Genomic DNA, 20,720 nt, shown 5'->3' with positions numbered 1-20,720 from the left:
GCGTCTCTGATGGCCGAATTTTTGTTTTGATTGCTGAGAGTTTAATCTAAGCAATACGGTTACATCTCATGTGCGACGGGGTGTCACAGGGTTTTGACGTAATTTTCTGGGCCTGCATGGATCCCTCCATGTAGGCATTGGTTGACTTCACTGTCCTATCTCTGGCTTACCCCCTTGGTTAGTAGCGCACCATAACATCAAGCCCAGGCTAGCAGCGCAGTCATACGGTCTATGAGCGCAGCGCTAGCTGTAGCAACAGCAGCAGCGCACAGTGGATTTATCAGGTGTGTGACCCGGTATTAGATCGTGGAAATATCCAGCCTCAGCCCGTGATGAGGTTCAAGGGGTAAGGTGAGCTCGTTCAGCAATGATCTGCTGTGTTGTTCACTCCCAAATGGGGAAAAAGTTTACAGAGAGTATTCACCATCCACAGGTAATTTTAGCTTTGCCTTTATGATTTATTCAACTAAGAAAAGTCTATTTGTTGGTGTTTTTCTGACTGGAAACACGGAGATCATGTGCGTGAGAAAAGCACAGAGCACTGTTGTTACATTTTAGCATTCGGAGCTCATCTGTCACTGTGAGCGGGACTGTGAACCTAAACTAACAACAGCTGGAGGAAGAAGCGGGAGGAGCTCAAGCGGGTTGTCATTAAGTTTTTAAGTGAAAGAGGGTTGTCTTTACGTGGCGACAATGAAGTTGCCTATTTTCTGTATGTGTGTGAATTATGGATGAATCTGATTCATAGAACTGGATTACAGGCGAGGCAGTATGTGTTTTACAAATGTGATACAGTAAGCAGGGACATGCATTGATATTGTGGTTGTTGCAGTCATGTGGTGTAAATCCTGTATGATGGAGGATGTATAACGTTACAGGTGTTAATCAGTGTAAATCCTGTAGAGCCCGACCATGTGTGTTTTGGGGGGCAGATGCTGATATTAAAGTGAAAAAGAGCTGATTTATAAACTGATATTTTGATTTTGAAAATGATTTGGATAGTAGACCCGTTTCCTGTATAAACTACTGACTACTACAGGCCGATATTGAAAGCTGTTCTGTATGTGGACTATAAAACCTTTTCCTTAATGGATTATGTTTAAATGCCTAATATTACAGTCTCAACAACTGAACATGTAAACAGCTGCACATCAATAAATATTTGCTGCTAGAAAGTGCAGAGAGAGAATAAGCATGTGTTTTTGACCTTACACATAATCTGCCATAATAAGCATATTCACATATCCCTTTACCAGCACTCCTAAGTCTAACCAAAGCTACGAGAAACCATTTCTCAACCACTACATGACAACAACTCTGACATTTCACACGTTGCGAATTTAAAAGAGGAGCTAACTATATTGCATTAACTAGATTTATGGCTAATCTAATTTAGCAATGGGCAGCGTTAGCTGCTGTAAGCGATATTGGAGAATTTTTAAGTAAGTCAGTAAGTAAGTGACGAACTAGGGAGAAATGATAGGACCCTTCGCTAGAACTGCCACACTGTTTCAGAAATAAATCTACAATCATGTTTGTCAACAGCGTAGCCTCCACCACTCACCTACTGTAACGTTAAACATACTGCTGTGACCCGGGAGGAAACGGGAGAGGGCAGTAAAAAATGGGAGTCTCCCAGGAGGGTTGGTATGGTCATGAATGTTTCAGGCTTATTTGGGCTAAGAAGATGAGTGCTATTTTTATTATTTAAGTAATGTATTACACATGACAAATGGCCAACCCATCGTGAACTCATTTGTTGGTTCTGATTGCTCTGCTCGATTCTGGTCAGCCTTGTTGCTTTGTTTTGTGGTGAATTTGTGGCGCTGTTATCAACGGGGGAGTTGCAAAGCACATGTGTGGGTCGGCGGGTGAGCGCCCTACAAAACTTTGTGCCCAGGGGCCTCTGACTTTTTAATCCGGGCCTGCTCAGATGCATCGCCCTCCTGTAGATAATGAAACATCTGAATTAATATTTATAGTATAGATTCCTGCCTTCTGTGTCATCATCTATAAAGGCTTGAAGACCCTCTCCAGAACATTCAGTCAGTCATAATCAGTTTTATAGGCCTTGTTTCTGTGATAAACCTCAGTGCAGCCACAAATGCAACCACTAAGCACCGAAACCAGGAATAAACATTTCTTTTTATCGACCTAACTTCACAGAATGGCACACAAAACAAATAGCAAACAGCCAAGTGATTCTCTCCAGGAGCGGGAGCAATAAAGTACCACTAAGTAACTTAAGGCTCAGCCTGGGAAGGGGGGGGGGCACATCAGTTATCATCACTGTGTGCTGAGGAGACAAATTCCCCTGCAGAGGAAAAGCTGGGAGACAAATCTATAGCATCCAAGCTGGATTTATCCAGTTCTCTATTGTGCTGTGAAGTTCTGCTGTAAACGTACACATTTTTATCCAAAAGCAATGATTTTTTTTTGCAGCAGATCACAGAAGCAGCAGCCTGTTGAAAAGTATTAAGTGAGTGAGCATCTTCAATAATGTGATTTCTTTGACTGCAGGAGTTCGGAGTTCCCTTCATGGAGACCAGCGCCAGGTCAGGTCTCAATGTAGAGCTGGCTTTCACTGCTGTGGCTAAGTGAGTATCATTCTCTCTGCAAGCGTTACATAATCTATAAATATTGGCATACGACTAAGAAGATATAAGTTCATTTTTGACCTAGAAAATAGTTTACCAAAACTTGTAATCAGTTATAATAATAATCAGTTCTCTCTCTCTCTCTCTCTCTCTCTCTCTCTCTCTCTCTCTCTCTCTCTCTCTCTCTCTCTCTCTCTCTCTCTCTCTCTCTCTCTCTCTCTCTCTCTCTCTCTCTCTCTCTCTCTCTCTCTCTCTCTCTCTCTCTCTCTCTCTCTCTCTCTCTCTCTCTCTCTCTCTCTCTCTCTCTCTCTCTCTCTCTCTCTCTCTCTCTCTCTCTCTCTCTCTCTCTCTCTCTCTCTCTCAGGGAGCTTAAGCACCGGTCTATGAAGGATCCCAGTGAGAAGTTTAAGCTGCAGGAGTACGTAAACAAGGAGATGAAGAGCACAAGCTGCTGCAGGTCCTAAAGCCTGCCCTAGTTATTCTCTGGATCTGCGTGTGGGTGTGTGTATTTATGTGTGTGTGGATCACTTATCTTCAGCAGGTATACATACCTGGCCCGATCAGAGATGAGGAGTCACCTCCAACGAGGTATAAACCTTTCTGTCGTTCTGTTTCTCCACTCTCTCCACTGTCAAACCTCCCCGTCTCCGTCCACAGAACCTCCGTCTGTTGCCCCGCACTCATCTAACTGCCCTCTTCCATCTTGTATGTCCTGCTTTTCCTTACCCACCTCCTTCTGCAGCTGTGAATGTAGCCCCAGGTAATGGCTTAAAAAAGGCAAAGATAGGCGCTGCTCACCTAAGTTATTAACCTATTAATGGACCATTTTCTTCCGTGGTTGTAGCTGCATGATAATATATTTTAACCCCAGCATTGAAACGGAAACCTAGCAAATACCTGTGCATTACCATGTGTGTTTATTTTATTGCGAATTTAATGACCCCAAAATGTATGCTCTTTTTTGCAGACACAAGATACATGTCTTTTAAATTTATTTCTCAGAGTCATTTAAAATGTCAGCAACAGTGGTCATTTTGGTTGAATGTTCTCTTTTTGGTCAGCGTGTGGATGAACGTTCATATTATATTCATATTATAGGTGTATAGTGTCTTCTGTCCATGGTTCAGTGTCCATGTCTGTAATTCAACAGGCTCTTTGCAGCCAGTTTAGCTCACCAGCATAAACTCAATCAAGGATTTCCATGATTCAGCTGTGGGTATTTGGGAATGTGTTTTACTTCTTCTACAAGTAAACGCATGTTGCTATTTTGTATACAAGGAGATTAAGGACAGAATAGCATCATTAGCCACAATAAATTATTCTTTTAGTAGATTTGAATTCATGCTGGATGCAGAAATGAAGTATACAGTAGTTTAAAACAAACCTCCAGAAACATGGCAGTGCATGGGTCACAGAACCTAAAGCATTTGGGTTTGTTGTTATTTTTCGATATTAGAGGATCAATGCTGAGTCTTGGAGAACTTGAATTGCAACTTCTGTTCTTTATAATATTCAATTCTTTTGTTTTTAAATTGCTATTTAAAAACAGATGGCCAAACATGCTGTTTGTAATCTATATACACTGAGATTTTGACAAACATAATGTAAATACTTTTTTCTGCATGTAAAAAACTGTTTTGATCAAGGAGAATAGCATTTTAGATGGTAAATAAGAGCGTGGAGGAATAAAGACATACAGTATGTTGACAATGTTACCTAGAGTATTGTATGTGACACACAGATGAGTATCTTTTTTAATCTTTAATGTTTTATTTGTAGTCAAATGTGCAAACAGTAGTAGTCTGCTTTATTACCTGCTTTTTGTTTTGCTTTTATTTTCCATTCATGAATATATAAATGGGGTAAATGTAGTGCCATGTTTTCCTAACCAGTACATTTCTCATCTGCTATTTAACCTGTTCTTCATAAAAGATAGGCCTCTTTTTATATGACTGTTGCTTTGGTAGATTTCATCTTAGTCATTGAAACCATAGAAACAGAATATCTTGTGCAGTATTTACTGTGCATTTTTCCAATCTTGATGTTCAGAGTAATGTATTGATTTTTTGGTTTTACTACTTTTCAATGTGCAACTTCTTTCTTGTAACTGAAAATTAACTACAATAAAAAACAGAAGGTAATGTGGCCTTTACCCTTTTAATAGTGAACATATTTCAGATTCACTTACACAAATTGTACTCTTACACGACTCCACAGTGAGTTCAGAGCATGAGTTACAAAACAGTGTGTGTGGCAGTGATTTAACGGTTTGCTTGACCCCTGCTCTTCCAGCTTGAACAAAGGGGTCACTGCACAATCATTATAATGCTCTAAAACATCTTAATGCCTTTCTCTTCAGCACTTGCACAAATAATTTATAGTGCACACCTGCAGTCACTGGTTTGATGAGGTTAATGAGCCTGGACGTGCGTGCGTGCCTGTGTGCCTGTGTGCCTACGTTTGTGTGTGTGTGTGTGTTGGGGGGATAGTAAGTTTAAACCTTTCCTTTGTCTCCCTCTACTGGATAAATAGTTATACCACATGACCGTAAATGCTAAATTTGATCAGTTTTTATACGGTTTTACAAAAACGAGACAGAGGAATGCACGCCAATTCTGAAACGTGATAATAAACATCACTCGAAGCAGTTTATATTCAGCAGCTTGAATATGTACACAAAAAGCAAAAATAGCTTATTATACCTACAGTGCTTAGCATAACATTACAAGCTGTATATAGAAATTTAGACAGTTAAAAAAAATAAATACATTGAGAATTAAATATCATTGTAATCATACATGGAAATAAATGTGAGTGTGTGTGTGTGGGTATCTGTAAATCATGGTGTGTATAATTCCTTCTTCCTGACGCATTGCAGTCCTGTGTCCAGTAATGTTTGTTTTAGTCTGCACAGAACTGAGTAGAAGGGCACATTTTGCTATGCATGGTTAATTCAACATCTGAGTAATTTAAGTATGTATATATTTGGGATACTATATTACTGAGAACAGAGGGAACCGTATCTTTTGACATCTGAGTAGCAACAATTCTGATTTCTGCAAACAAGTCACGCACATAAGACATGACTTACCTCTTTCAAGTATGTAAGTTGCATAACAGATGAGCAAGTTTGGCTAACATTCTTGGAATTCAGGCTGTAGGTGAGGCTGGAGCCACTGTGGGAATGGTAACTGCGGTCTAAGCGTCTCACCTTGAGGTCCTTATCTCTGTGTCACCTTTAAAGCTAGGGTAGGTAATGTATTTTAGAAGCATTTTCTATATTTGTTGAAATTCTCTTTACACCCCAACGGCAATCAACAAATCAAATGCTCTGGGGGAAAATGTGGAATCTGTGGCTGCCACAGGCCTGTAATAAGCACTTGACTTGCCTACCTGCATGCATTCTGGCCATGCACTAATTGCACATGAAAATGTGTGTTTGGGGGCAGTAGCTTTGGAGGGAGGCCTGAAGGGAGGGGGTGGGATTTTTCCGTTGGATACTTTCAACGTTTATCCAACGTTACCTTCCACAACTTCAAGTTTTTATAAAGGCTTCCAATATGAGATATAAAATATATCTCTTCCACTCCTCATTCTGCACAAACGATTCATCCAACAGTCATGGTTTGTGCTTAAAATAGGCCTCCACTGCAGACAAAATGGGAAAAAATAACTATCAGACTCAGAAATTGAGGGAGGGGTGGGAGTTAAATAATGACTTTACGTGGTTGGGTGTTCAATTTACCTGCATACTCCTGAGGCAGCATTGGTCTGTTGATAACAGTCTCAAATGCAGCGATCCAGTCTTTCTGATCCTCTTCAGTCTCGCATGCACATAAGAACTTCCTTTCTGGGGTCACTATGGTGATTCCAAACTGCCAATGATTGCCCTGAATGTTCAGGGGGAGCCCAGCAAGCACAGTGTAGCTGTTATCCTTGCCACCAATGAAAACCTCACCTCGTGCATAGGCGTCCTGGAAGCAGAGGGAGAAACAGATACAGGTGTTGTTGAACACCAAGTTGTAGGTTCATTAAAAAACAACACATACTTCTAATTTGAATGACTGTGAATAACCATGTCTTATTTCAAAGGAAACACTGCTGGTTTGGCATGTTGATGAATAGCTGTCTAAAAGGGAAAATACTGAGTTTTTGTCCCTTCGAAATAGACAGACTGATGCAAAGTAGGAAAAAAAAGGTATAGCAACACCTGCTGGTCACAATGCGTAACTAAAGCATTTTCCTTCTGACATGCAGCTTTCATACCAGTGGATCTTTGAAGTACATGAGCCTCCTGTCATCCATCGTGAACCATCTCTTCTTGAAGCCCTCTGTGTGCTGTGGGACAGAAACATGTGGCAGCAGCTCAATTCAGAGAGCAACAAATGTCAAATGACATGGCTTTCATGTTCTGAAAGACGCTTTTGTAGGCTTTGCATATTTCCCTAACTTCTAAATCGTGTTGTGGGAAAGAATCAACAGAAAAAAGGCTCTACCTTTGGACCAGTCTTCTCCATGTAACCCTCCTTTAAGTAGTTCCTGGTTAACTTTGGCAACAACTAGACAAACAAAGAGCAAAGAATTACTCACTTATCAACCTTGTAAGTGCAAATGCGTGTGTGCATGTGCGTGTATGTACTCACATCAGAGACGGGAGCTCCAGGAAAAGCCACCTGCAGGTAGTGAAACCTGGCAGCTCTGATGGCGTTGAACCAATCTACCATTTCCTTTGAGACAAGACAACAGCAAGTTCGGTGACTGACTATTACTGCAATATCATCTCCTCACCTAGTGCCTAGTTACCTCCAGCACTACACACAGCACTAGACAAAATGGCTAGAAACGCCATTTGAAAAGCTCTAAGCCTTATAAATAAGTAGCTATTGTGAAGCATCATACAAGTAAACTTCAATTATACGCTGACTTGTAATGACAAACCATTTCCACAAGAGGGACACACATGCCTTTTCCTGCATCCTCCAACCCCCACCACCACCTAAAACACAGATCAGAGAGGCACCACGCCTCACCTTTCCATCCTCATGGTAAACAAAGATGTTCCTAGTGCTGTTGTCCTTCAAATAGTTTATCTGCAGGCCGTGGGCAGTGCCGATTTTTGTTGGCTGGAATGTGGCATTCACAGTATTGATCTTCATTATTGCTTTGGGCTCTCTTGCCTGCAGAGAGAAAAGACATGTTTAGAAGATAGTCAAAAGCTATAGTCCTGACTCTCCTACTCTCTTATCCTTCTTGAAATGATCTAACAGTACATGGAATAGAAAAGGATGCAGAAGTTTATTGTACATTACAGTAAATGAGACACAGTGTGACATTCCGGCAAATGAAAACATTACTCAGCTCCACTACTACTAACAAAGGTACTTTTAACACAGATCAAATACAGATTTTTTTTTTTTTTAATAGATAGAAAAAGGGAGAAAACACTCACATCATGCTTGTTGAAGTACTTCAAAACACCTTCCCGTTCAGATAGAATAAATTTTCGGCTGAGGTACTGTCCGTTGTCTCTGCCTCGTTTCCATAGAAACCCCTCTCTATAGCCTGTCAGGAGGGGAGACACAAGGGTCCCATATCATTGACAAGGAGCAGGAATACAGAGAGAGAAAAGAGAGGGCAGACTTTTAACATGATACTAATTAGAATACCCCAAAATCTAAAGGCACTGGTTCCCAACAACCGAAAGAGAATTGTGGTGTCTCCCTGGGACACAAATTTACAAAAATACTTCTACATTTTCAAACTATGGATAAAGGGCAAAACAAACGATGTATATGAAATGTATTTATGAATTGTTTTTTCAGGCATGCTAGAGTTGGAAAGCCAGATTCAAGTATGTTGTGCCAAATTGAATCCGCACATCTTGAAGGATTCTTCTTTGCAAAGAAAAAGAAGTGTTCAGACTTTCCCAGATACAGCGAATGTTTCGTTATTCATTTATTTAAAACCAAACCTTTCATTACTGAGCACTTCTCCACATATTGCACATTGAAGCATCTATAAACTCGTTCTTGTGCTTTAGTTTAGAGATCATAGGATTGACAGTGACAGATCACATACTACAAACATAAAAATCAGGTTAGGGAGAAGAGCGAGGGAAAGCCTCACGCAGCATCTGAGCTGAACAGACAAGTGTAGCAAAGAAGAACGCTCATTCACATATTTACATACTGAAAAAGTGTTCAGAATTTTACTCACTAAAAATGGCCCTGTGACCCATTTTGGGTCCCGACCCTAAGTTTGGGAAACACGCTGACAAAAGAGAAATTCATAAATGGTGACCACAGGGAACATAGAGCTTTGATCAACTGGACTATTAGATAAACTTAAAATTCTGTGAGTTGAATTTTTGGGGGCAGCAGAACAACTGACATATTATCACCTCAAAGTTGATATTGCAGACCTGTTAGCAAGTTGCCCATTTACACGCCCAGCAGACCCAGAGCAACATTAGCATTCTGTTTGGTGCCGTGCAGGTAGCATACATTGGGTTTATCAGAGAAAACAGCTGCCTGCTGCGAGTGGAAACGAGGCTGATGAGTGAAAGTATGAATGATAGTATCATGCCAGGAATCAAGTGGACATCTTCCTTCACTTGAATTAACCCCACAACATTTTCTTGGTAAATAAAATCTAATTAATGGTGATGCAGTACCTATTGTTTATTATCAAACTTTCCCTTGTGCTTATTCATCCAGTAAGTTGTGAGTTCAGTAAAACAGAATTTTTACATTACTTTCTGCAACAGTGGTCACCAAGAGTTTGAGACATCTTTAACGATGTAATATTACCCACAACAGTGACTGAGACACAATGCTGGTGGAAACCAGTGGAAGCTCCTACGTTGCAAAAAGCTGTAACATTGTTGACTTAATGTGTGTGAGTGTATGTGCACACTTTTAGCTTGTGGTCACCATTCTGAGCAACTCAGCAGAGGTGGGAGGAAACGCCTCTGCTGTTACTACACATAAATATTTCAGCTTCAAATGATGGCTTCCTCTACAAGCCTGAACATCACTGAAATAAACTCTCTCTCTTTCTCCCTCTCTAACACACACACACACACACACACACACACACACACACATCTTGTTGGCTGTGTTCCTGGGCCTGTTCCTGACACTGGCCTCTCTGCCCATAGCGTGAGCCAAGAGAGACAGCACTGCAGGGAGAATTGTGTTGTCATTGCCCTTTGCACACCCGGCCAACACAGGCGCAAGTAAACTCACTTACAGAAAAATACCTAAATTGGTTATTTGTTCATAAATATCTGAGAACTGGATTCTAATACTATAATAATCTGGATCTTTCTTCAATTTGAAGTCCACAATTTCATGTTTTTTTAAAGGTAGTGTTGGCAGATTCAAGTAGGACTGTTAATACAAGTAGTGTTAAGCAACTTTTACCACTTTTCAGCTTTTCTAATATTAGTTTTGTTTATTTTAGGTTTTTATAAATATAATAAACCCGTGAGGCTGACTCACAGCTTCACATAAATAGCACTTCACTGTTTTCTTGTGATTACATGAAAATATCAAAAAATAGCATACTACATTAGAGAGAACAGATAATCCACTTGCCCTGCAAGGAACCGTTCAATAAAAGCATTTAAACTGACAGCAAAGTGCCTCAGTGCTGGCATAGTATGAGCTAAAGTGCAATGCAATAAAAAGCAAAGCACAAAGGGAGATTTTGAGAGAAAATTACACAAATGGAGCTGAAATTAAGAAACACTTGTGTTTGTCTGCTGTCCACCCATTCCTTTGTCCCTTCCCTTGCTTTAGTTCCTTGCTGCTTTTTACAGCAATAAAGTTGCCGTGGTCACTTACAGAGAGCAATAAACTTCTAGTTGAGCAATGCCTTCATCAATTATTCATGAGTCCGAAGGTTTTGTTCCACCGCTGAGAGGAGAGGGTAAGACTGTTCTCAAAAACTTAACAGAGCAGAGGACAGAAGAGAATTCATTCGTTGTAACGGCGTGTCAAAGATTAGCAAAGCCAGTTTTGGACTATAGCATATGTCTATCCTTAGGTCCTCTACAGATCGCTACAACTGTCTCCTGGCCTGAAATTTAGGAGCAATGTTAGAATACACAAAAGAGGCCATTCTTCCTCTGTGGTACAGACACACAGCCACATGCTCCTAAACCTCTGCACAGCAAAACAAAACAGGCCATTGACAGAGAGGGAGAGAGACAGGGAGCAAGAGTTTGACAGTCATGAGACTCTGATAATGGCACTTTATCTCATCTACCTTAAAGTGAGATTGCGCTTTGGCTTTTTGAAACCGCACCAATCTGTTTGAGAAATTTCAGGCTGTAATTTAGCATTTCAGTTCACAGTGAAATCACTTCTTAAAACTAACCAGTGATGTTTCAACTGCAAAAGCAAGATGTTGCAATTGCAAGTGTAATCCTGTGACAAGTGGTTTTAGTCAAAGGGGAACTGTGTTGATTTGACTGACATTTTAATATGTTTCCTCATCATGGGGACTAGCTTGCAAGCTTCTGTAGCATCACTCAACCACACTTTACCGCCCATAACTTCCCGGGGGTGGGGTGGGGGGGGGGGGGGGGGTGGGGGGGTAACACAGTAATGCCTTTAAATGGTTACCAAAAATGGCCACAAACCTTGTCTTCTATCAGGTCAAACCAACATCAACTTCCTGTTGACCATCAGTTATTTTTATTAACACATCATAGCAGAGCATAATAGATATGCCTGACTATACTAACAGCTTCCTATTTTCAGCTGAGACTGTGCTAAATCCTCATGAGAAGCTGCAGCAGAACACTGAGTTTCTTAAAAAGCATCTACGTCTATGACCCGGTTACATTTAGACATCCTAGTAAGCCATGTTTATTAATGTATTTGTCGACAACCATGCATTATTGAACATCTGAAACTGATCAGCAATCAGGGTGGTGCCACTTTTTCTCTTTTAATGAGGCAGCACTGGGCAATTAGCCAAGAGTCTTTTGTCATATGTGACACCCACAGGCACATGATTCAGCGTCATAGACAAAGATAATGATTATGTAATACACATTTTGTAAAGATCTGACCTTATGCCTATGACAAAATGATTTCACACAATGATGAAAGGGCAAGACATATTGTAGTTAGGCATTAACAGATGGGTGTAGATAAGAAAAGGGCAGAAGGAGGACACCAAAGTTTTCTTCCCTTGATGACCAGCCTTCATTGCCTTGCAACATAAGCCTTGATGACACACCGTCTATCTGCCATATTACCTAACAAGCAGTCAGAAAATCCGACTGGTGGGCTAATTGGACTGGGCTATGTAAATGAGGAGTGGACAATGGTGCCTACTGTGCCATGAGATATTTATTATTACACCCTTTGATAGTGTAATGTACTTAGCAGGCCAAAAAGCACCTCCCACAACACACCTTGAACCAATGTTAAGTATGGAGCTGGAGTCGGATGTGGTTAGCTTAGTTTAACATAAAGACTGGAAGCAAGGAGGAACACCTAGCCTGGCTCTGTTCAAGGTGAAAAAATACCTTTACAGCTAACTTATAAACCTGATCATTTGTTTCAACTGCACATTCAAAGAAATGTAAAAACAAAAGTGTCAGGTTTTCAGAGTAGTTACAGAGTAGATACTGAACTACTCCCTTAAGTAGAGGCAGCAAAGTTGCGTGTGAGATGAGGCATCCCTTCCCTTCCTCTTTCACTCCTTATCTTGGATTTCATCAGCTGTTTTACCCAAGAATGTTGATAATGATAAATGGATGAGGCTGTTTCCATGCTGAGTATTCATTCAGCGCTGAATAGGTGGTGCTGTGTGAGACGCAGACAAATACTTGTTTTACTGAGCAAGCAAGGAGTATAATGTGTTTGTGCGTGTAACTGTACAGGGACGCATTTTATTCTTACCTGCCGAGTAGGGCTCCTGCTTCTCCACACACACAAACTCCTTCCTCTCGTACTTGGCTCGGATCCATTGTTCCCGCAGGAGCCTGCAAAACAGTTGGTGTTGATGTTCTCTTTATGCTTGAGCTAATTTGTTGGAAACGTCTCATTAACTTACATGGATATGGAGCCTCTTAGCGACATATATAAGACTCTTTGTGTTCCCTTGTTTGTATAATATAATACATATCTATCTCATTCACAGAGCATCATGCATAAACAAACGCCTTCCGTGTGTATCCATCTTCAGCATGCAAGATACCTCATTATTTCAGCATGTTTAACCAGCTATTTGGCTTTCAGCAAATCAGCATCACAGTATTTAATGTAATGGCTCTGTACAACAAGAGTGCTCAAAGCCCTACCCCCTTAGATTAGCATTTTTCTTTCTTCTTTATTCAGTCCTCCTTTCCTTTGTTGTGTGTTAAACAATCACCCCTCATAAACACAATGCAGGTCCATCCCAAAATTCACATCTCAGTGTTTTGTTGTGACATATTTATATTTATGTCACGGGACCGTTGAGAATGAACCCTTGTACTGAACTGTTGCTTCCTGTTCAAACTACAGGAACTTGTCATTCTTATCACTGAGGAGGTTCTGGCAACCAAGACCACTATGTTGTTGAATGCATCCATCCATATGATGAACAATAACTGCAGTCTTAAAGATGCTATAAATAATATTTTACTGTTTTTACTGTCTCAGGTTGTTTATTTATTTATTAGTTTATTTGACAGGGACAGTGTACATTAATTAACATTGCTGCAAATGCACCAGAATTAGCCAAAAGGCTATTTTTCATCCGTTGTCCCTGGACAGATCTTAAAATTGTCTACCTAGAAGATTACAGAGCAGTAAAACAGATATAACTCTTCAAATCCTGTTGATAAATACAGTGTACAAGTTTGCTATAATACAGACATTAGGTTAAAAAATAAATAAATAAATACATAAAAAGCGGAGAAGGTGAGGATATAAGTTGGTTTGCATAGTATACACTCAAACTACATGTTTCTGTGACCTTTTCAGGACCACAAAATGACTGTACACAAATGCACAACAATATTTTTATAATCAGCTAATTATAGAAAGAAAAAAAAAAAAACTTACATTTGCTGTATTGCAATTGTATTAGTTAGAATATTCTAACCTTAATGATGCCAGAGAAAAACAGCCCCAAGGTAAGTTTGTAATGTTCTATAGTATTTTTCACCAGCAGTGGTACTGCTAGTAGAGAGCTTGTGCGGGAGAGAGAGAAGAGTGTGAATATGGACAGATGTTTAAGTGATATAAAAAGTTACTATAGGCCTAGGATATAGTGTTTCTGTTCTTTGAACTCACTGTAGAACATTCCTATTGTAATACTATGACGTTATAGTAAATGTATAGTACTACTATGGTAACTTTCAATAGTGCATCCTAAAAATAAAATAAAAAATACATATAGAAAACACCACAGTAATAAACAATATAATAATAATTACTTCATTATAAGATCACCACTGGCAACTCAGTTATATTAATATAGTAATTTCCTAATGTTTGCTCCAAAAAAAAAAAAAAAAAAAAAAGTAGTAATACAGATAATCCTATTTTCATTTTTTATTATTATTGTGTTTTTTCTCTAGTAATTATGTTTAGCAATATTATAATGTTTTTGTAAGACCAGTCTCCTCCTCAAAGGCACACTGAGAGAAGGGCCGTCTATGCAATGATGTAATACTAAATGATGTGGGATACTCATGTTTTTTTATATTCATTTGAATGGCCAGTATGACTTATGTCTAATAGTTATTAACAACAAATTACAACAATTTGAGAACGCTACAGCAGGCAGCAAACTTGAACACCACCATACTGTATGTCAAAGCAGCCACAGCAGCTACCCAGTCAACAACAGGAACTAATGCATTGGAACTGAAGGAGGACGAGAGCGAAGCGACCAACGATAAGTTCATCATGGTTTATAATAATGCAGCGCAGTGAGGATACAGACGTTTCATAGAGGAGATCACCGTCCATCTCTGTTGAGACTCCGGTCTGCAGTGTAGTTCATTCGCTTAACTGATAAACCACAAAACTGTAGAGTAACATTAGGCAAAACTTTTTATATCACTTCCACACTTCTGTCCATATTCACGCTCCCTCTCTCTTTTGCCTGCACAAGGTCTCTTACATTTATCCATTTAGCTCAGCTGACCTACTATCCAAAGCGACTTACAATTGCTATGTATGTCAGAGGTTGCACGCCTCTGGAGCAACACAGGGTTAAGTGTCTTGCTCAGGCACATATTGGTGGATGTGTCACAGTGGGGAATTGAAAGGCATGTGTCTTATCCACTGCACCATCATCACCTCTCTCCCTCTCTCTCGCTCCCTCTCTCTCCCTCTCCCCGCTAGTCTGCATCATACTTTTTATAATGATCAACTTTTTTAGCCCAGGCTGAGGGGTTTTCAGCTCCCCTTCTTCTCTCCATGTCTCTGCCACCAGATTTTACTGACTATCACTATCATGTTTTATTTACAACACCTTTAACATTTGTACAAACCGTGTTTTTACATAGTCTGAGCTGTTCAAAATCAGGACAAACCAAGGATGAAAGGAAAAGAAACATTTCTACAGTGTCCCTCTGTGCTGCAGACATGTGCTAATCATTCTTACATTTAGAGGTGACCACTGGTACCTTGACCAGACATCAAGGTGGGAGGAGGGAGACACATCACTTACGTGCAGTCTTTGTGTGTGGGACAGTAGTAGAAGGCAGGAACTATCTGTTCATATTTGGCCTTGGCAGCATTGTTACCCGCAGAGTTCATAAACTGCAGAGAGAAGGAAGAGAAACATCTGATGTTTGTAATTGACATCTGTGTGTATTAGTGAAGGTGTATTTGGTTGATGAGGGCAGGTTGCACACTCCCACTCCCACACACACACACACACACACAATGAGATGCTTGCAGCTCAGCATTTGTCTGGCTGACACCTTGCCTAGAGGGAGACTGGGCTGCTGTCATGGCTGCTTCTTCTTTTGTGCCCCTCTATTTACTTCTGAGCATGCATTAGTACCACAGCTACGAAACAACAGCACGCATGCACGCACATACACACAAAGACATATAAATCAAGGAAGAGAAAGACAGAGAAAAAACAGCACACACCTTCCTTTGTTACACACATTCACACAGAGTGGACAGCAGCATGATACAGTTAATCTGACTGGACTAGATGTCCTCCTTGAAAGTTTCACTGTGAAATCGACCTGTCTGTCAAAAGAGTTCAGCAGTGCACACAACCAACACCCTCCCACACATTACACAAAGATATTGGTTGTATCTGCCAGCTGCTGGCTCGTGATTTTCAGGCCACGCTGCATTGAGACGGATGACTCGTCTAATTCTTCCAAGCAGGGATGAAGGGACGGAGCGGCAGGCAGAGAGTGCCGCTCACAGTGGAGCAGGCTCGGCTGGGTGAGGGCAAGGCCAGAGGCTGCAGACGTTTCTCCAAGCCTGGTTTCGGACTTTAATCAATGGCTGGTCTTCTTTCACAAAACACAGGGCTTTGTACTTTGTTCAGGATTTGTATGAATAAAATCATTCAACACTCTCTCTCCCTCACTCTCACACACACACACCCCAGACAGGAGTTCTCACCTCCACCTCAGAGGAGCTCCAGGGATCCAGCAGGATAGATTTCACCTTGCTGATCTGAGCAATGTTTCTATGGAGGCCTGAGCAGCTGTGACACACAAACACACCTAGGGTGTAGGATGCCCACTCCGGATCTGCAATACAGTATAAAGACACATGTAGGTGCATATAGAAACCATTCAAAGGTTTCAAAAAGTCTGTTTCTGACTAATTTCTGAACTTCCTAATAAGGAGGGCTCAACTGTACTTGAAGCAGGTTCACCATAGCAGACAACCAAAACAGTGGTTGATACATTATTACAGGCAGGCAGAACTATCACACTAGGGGAAATCAGTTCCACATCTATAGAATGTTTTTATATGATTACTATTGTAAACGTGTCAGAAATGTTAGCGGAGAACTGAGATAAAGGTTCAAGACATTGTAATGACAGAGTGTAGTTCAGATACTGGAGGCGACATACAGAAGAAAAAAAATGTGTTCACATCAGCCCATACCAGAAGCAAGTCACCCAATCAACCTAGATTTAACAACTCAGTCCACATCCTGCAGTGAATAAAGTTTAATATTATATCTTTTCTCAGAGGCAGGCACATTCATATATGTAGTTATATAGGTATATCATGATATACACACTTAATATCCGTTAAAGGCTCAAAGCTACCAAATTGGAGCTACAAGGTTTTGACTGAACATTTTAATGAATAAAGGAAATTCAGGTATATATAGCGTATATAACACAGCTTTACAGTGGGTCATTGCCTGGGTCCAGACCTTTGAATCCGTCCGCTCCACCAAGTTGACAACTGACAATTCTGACTGATACCAGGCAGAGTGTGTGAGCCATTCACAGTTACATTACATTTATCTCTCTAACCCAAAGAAACAAACATCAAAACAAACATTAACTTTTGTATGTCAACCCAGTTATGTTCCAGCACTCATGACATGGGAAGTGAAGGGTCAGAAAATAACACACTTCATTCACACATTTCTTTAAAGGGAGATAAAAGTGGAAGAAGTGTGCTGTGTGGAAAGCATACATTTTTGTAAGCCAAGGAGTAAATAACAAGACAGATTATTTTGCTGACAAGAAACAGTACACTATTCCATTTTAACTCAGGTCTGTGAACAGACAGGAACAAATGCAGCAAATGTGTGAATGCCTACACATACAGCTCCTCCTACACTACAAAGTTTCATATTCAGAATCATTACTCAGTGCAATGCAAGGTGAGATTACAGCTGCCGTGGTGGTTATTCTGTAACTGAGCCAGAGAACTGGGGCAGTGTCAAGTAGTGTGTATCAGCATGCTGCAGCCATTCAACCATTACTAATGAAGTCAACACACACTGCAAAAATAGCATGAGAACACCAAAAAAAACTCCATGACTTCCTTGTACATAATCACAAAGCTGCACACATGTAAGACCATGCATCTGTACACAAGAGACAAGAGGCTGATGTGCACTCAGCCACTCCCATCTTCTGTCCATTATGTGGGCCTGTTACAATCAACCAGTCTAACAGAGAAGTCTTCAAGAAGAGGATGCACACAAAGTCCGACAGCCAGCTACAAAATAATAAGACATAGCCCAAACAATCTCTGGTTTGAGCTTCCCAAAACTAAAAATATCTTTGTTTGATTAATCTGAAAAAATAATCATGTCACATTAATTGATAATGAAAACTGTTAAACTATTGTTGGGCTTCTGTAAATAACATCACAGAGTACGGTCTAGACCTGCTCTTTTATGAAAAGCGCTGTGAGATAACTGTTGTTGTGATTTGGCGCTATATAAATAAAACTGAATTGAATACAAAACAAGCGTTTACAACCCCTAAATATGAGCATCCTTTGAGAGACCTGCATGGATTAACAGACTTGAAGTGAGATGACTGAGTAAATGCTCTAATATATTTATTAGCCCATGGCATTTCACACTGGAGCTTCCAATATTTCAACAGTACCTTAGAGCCAGGAGCAGTACTAACATGATACATTCGGCTAACTAGAAGACTGGCTTTCACTCAGGCTTTAGATGATCATTTATTTCACAAACCACACCTGTTTGCCTAGGTTTTATTTCCTTCTTGTGTGCCCATGTACTGAACTGCAGGTCTAACAAGTGCATACCAACTATAGGTGTGACAATCAGAGTGTGTGACCTCCAGGAAAGATTTGGTCCCTCAGCAAACACAAAATACATCTGAAAAAGACACTACCTATGTATTAATGTATCATATTAATTATAGCCTATTTGGTAAATCATTTTAACATTGTTTAACATTACAAAAAGTGTAATAAAAGTCGCATAGGTCTAACCTACATGTGTTACTTATTTTTAAAGTTGTCTAGTTAAACGGATAGAAGCCTACTAAATAAATAGCCTACAGCTGGTTCTTAAATACATTATTTAGTTGCGCATATATTAGAGTCCTTACCATTGCTCTCTCTCTCTCTCTCTCTCTCTCTCACACACACACACATCATTATGTCAACTGTTTTATATTTCATAATCATGCCAAGGCCACATTTCGTGACTGAGAAAAGAAACTAAACGACCTTGTCCTCTCACGCGAAAAAGAACTGGAGACACGCTGTTAACTTGTTACAGCCTCCATATAGGCTTCAGTACATTTGTAGCTTAGCCTGTAATAACCCACATGAAGTGACTCCCCCTCTAGCCTACCTGCAGCTCCGCAGTCCACACAGTGTCCATTCCCAGGTTTCCCCAGAAGCTGTTTCATACGCTGTCTGTTCTTGTCTTGATCCGAAGTCATAATGCAAATGACTCTCCTCAGATGCCTGCTCAGCGGCTGAAAACCTCAAACTCTCATGCATCGAAAGTAAGATTGCCGCCGGGCGCGCGGGACTGAAATTGTAACGTCACAACGCGCTTTTAATAGAGAAAGATGTAGCTAGGCTAATGTGGTGAGGAGGAGGGTGGCTGAATAGTGGAGCGTGATCAGACTAGTGTAGATGCTGTAAAACTCATGTAGATACAACAATAAAGTGTAGGCTTTTAAAGCCTTGTCTCTGTCCCTCTCTAGAGTGAGACCCCCAGCGGCCATTAACGGTGTAAGGAAACGTGCTCACGACACTGACTGATCTTGTTTACACCCACATTCACCACTTTAGAGACTCAAAATATCTAACTAGGCCTATAACGTTAGGCTATTATTCCTGATCTCAAGATAGATGAACAGACGCGGTTTGTCAATAGTAGGCTAATTAGTGGGGAATTGTTCCCTTAAGATTTTTCGTTTAAACACAAACGTCACTTTACTGCAATGAATCCTTGATATGTTATAAATGTGGTGCAGGAGGCTCACTCTGGGCTATAGCCAGGATTTTAGAAATATTCCAAAAGTCATAACTAAGTCCTAAAATTGTCCCAGAAGCACCTACCCATCCACCTAAAGAAATTTGAGAAGTTACCACCAAACTCAAACATCATGGTCTGCCTGTTATGTAGGCCTACTTGTGGTGCAGGTAAACTTCTAAATCCCTGTCATTTTAGTTGATTTTAATGGAGTTGTAAACTGAGATTCAGGACGCCTGTCTCTCACTAATTCGACCGCAGTGCCTCATTCAATTCCTCCAATCAACCACCTGTGCTTCACTCATTTCATCCACCTGTGCCTCTCTAATCCAATCCGTTTTTCAGTTCTTACATCTCTTTCACCCAAACTGTTTTTTTTTCTCCACCTATTTTAATGGGCAGCATGGTGGCCCAGTGGACAGCACTGTAGCCTCACAGCAAGAAGGTTCTGGGTTTAGACTTCGCTCAGCCCAGGCCTTTCTGTGCAGAGTTTGCACGTTCTACCCGTGTTTGCATGGGTTTCCCCTGGGTGCTCTGGTTTCCTCCCACCATGAAATACATGTATGCTAAAATCCACAATTCTGCCAAGTAATCATTTTGTCTTTTTCTACAGCGGAACCAAAGGAGGGTTCATAAGACCAAGCCACTTGTCGAGACGAGCCCCCACCCTGAGTCTCGGCCCCTCAACGACCTCCTTGACCCCTTCATCCCTCTCCCCTTGACCCCCTTTCATAACTATTCATTACAATAAACCACTATAAGATCAAACATTGGCATGGTCCTTGTTAGTGAATTTATTTCCATGAAATTTAGGCCAAAAATGTCACTTGTGGCTGATTAGACCTGCACTCAAGTTGAAGGTGTGCGGCACTACGTTGGGATTTATGTGTCACCAGACCCTGTGAACCAATTATGTAGACATAATAAGTAAAATCACATATGCGGATTTACACAGTCTGCCTTTTTTATTTTGTGACATCACAGGAAAACCACTGGTGTAGAGGAGGTAGACAGCAAAAAGTGCCCTCTTGGATGCCCCCTTCCAGTTGAGAAAAGGTGATGCAGGGCCCAAAATGTGATAAAGGTCTCTCTAGGGTGCCCTTCTAGTAGCGACAACATGACTAATGCACTAATGGGTGCCCTTAAAATGGAGAAAACGCGATGCAGTGCCATATAGGCTGCTCTACA

General features: G+C 40.7%; 2 protein-coding genes and 1 long non-coding RNA gene across 3 annotated transcripts in view; 2 read left to right on the top strand and 1 right to left on the bottom strand.

Annotated features, from left to right (window-relative positions):
* Nucleotides 1–4,748, top strand: part of LOC119889989 (ras-related protein Rab-26-like) — a 76,849-nt gene extending 72,101 nt beyond the window's left edge. The window contains exons 8-9 of the mRNA XM_038700970.1: nucleotides 2,521–2,597; nucleotides 2,962–4,748. Coding sequence (XP_038556898.1) covers nucleotides 2,521–2,597; nucleotides 2,962–3,061 — 177 coding nt within the window. The 3' untranslated portion in view covers nucleotides 3,062–4,748. The remainder of the gene's footprint in view (nucleotides 1–2,520; nucleotides 2,598–2,961) is intronic.
* On the bottom strand, nucleotides 4,741–19,723 carry LOC119889966 (arf-GAP with dual PH domain-containing protein 1-like). Its single transcript, XM_038700933.1, has 11 exons — nucleotides 18,900–19,723; nucleotides 16,208–16,338; nucleotides 15,285–15,376; nucleotides 12,518–12,600; nucleotides 8,047–8,159; nucleotides 7,628–7,774; nucleotides 7,241–7,324; nucleotides 7,094–7,156; nucleotides 6,864–6,935; nucleotides 6,343–6,571; nucleotides 4,741–6,245 (listed from the first exon to the last, which is right to left on the bottom strand). Exons 1-11 carry the CDS (start codon nucleotides 18,988–18,990, stop codon nucleotides 6,217–6,219), a joined length of 1,134 nt encoding a protein of 377 aa, XP_038556861.1. The 5' UTR covers nucleotides 18,991–19,723; the 3' UTR covers nucleotides 4,741–6,216.
* On the top strand, nucleotides 18,973–20,300 carry LOC119890010. The gene is made up of 2 exons (XR_005442186.1): nucleotides 18,973–19,056; nucleotides 20,146–20,300. It is a non-coding gene; the product is annotated as an uncharacterized LOC119890010 (long non-coding RNA).
* Nucleotides 20,301–20,720: the final 420 nt, after the last annotated feature.

This window comes from Micropterus salmoides, unplaced genomic scaffold, assembly GCF_014851395.1.
Source record: "Micropterus salmoides isolate LMB-PRFRI ecotype aquatic unplaced genomic scaffold, ASM1485139v1 Ms_hic_scaffold_10, whole genome shotgun sequence".
Lineage (NCBI taxonomy): Eukaryota > Metazoa > Chordata > Actinopteri > Centrarchiformes > Centrarchidae > Micropterus > Micropterus salmoides.
This window is presented reverse-complemented; position numbering and strand designations above follow the sequence as displayed.

Excerpts from the sequence above, each read along its gene's own strand:
- LOC119889966 (XM_038700933.1), bottom strand. The coding sequence starts at position 18,990 with ATGACTTCGGATCAAGACAAGAACAGACAGCGTATGAAACAGCTTCTG. Across the intron at positions 16,339-18,899 it reads TGTGGACTGCGGAGCTGCAG|ATCCGGAGTGGGCATCCTAC; the intron begins GTAGGCTAGAGG and ends ACTGTATTGCAG. Across the intron at positions 7,325-7,627 it reads TTTACCATGAGGATGGAAAG|GAAATGGTAGATTGGTTCAA; the intron begins GTGAGGCGTGGT and ends CTTGTCTCAAAG.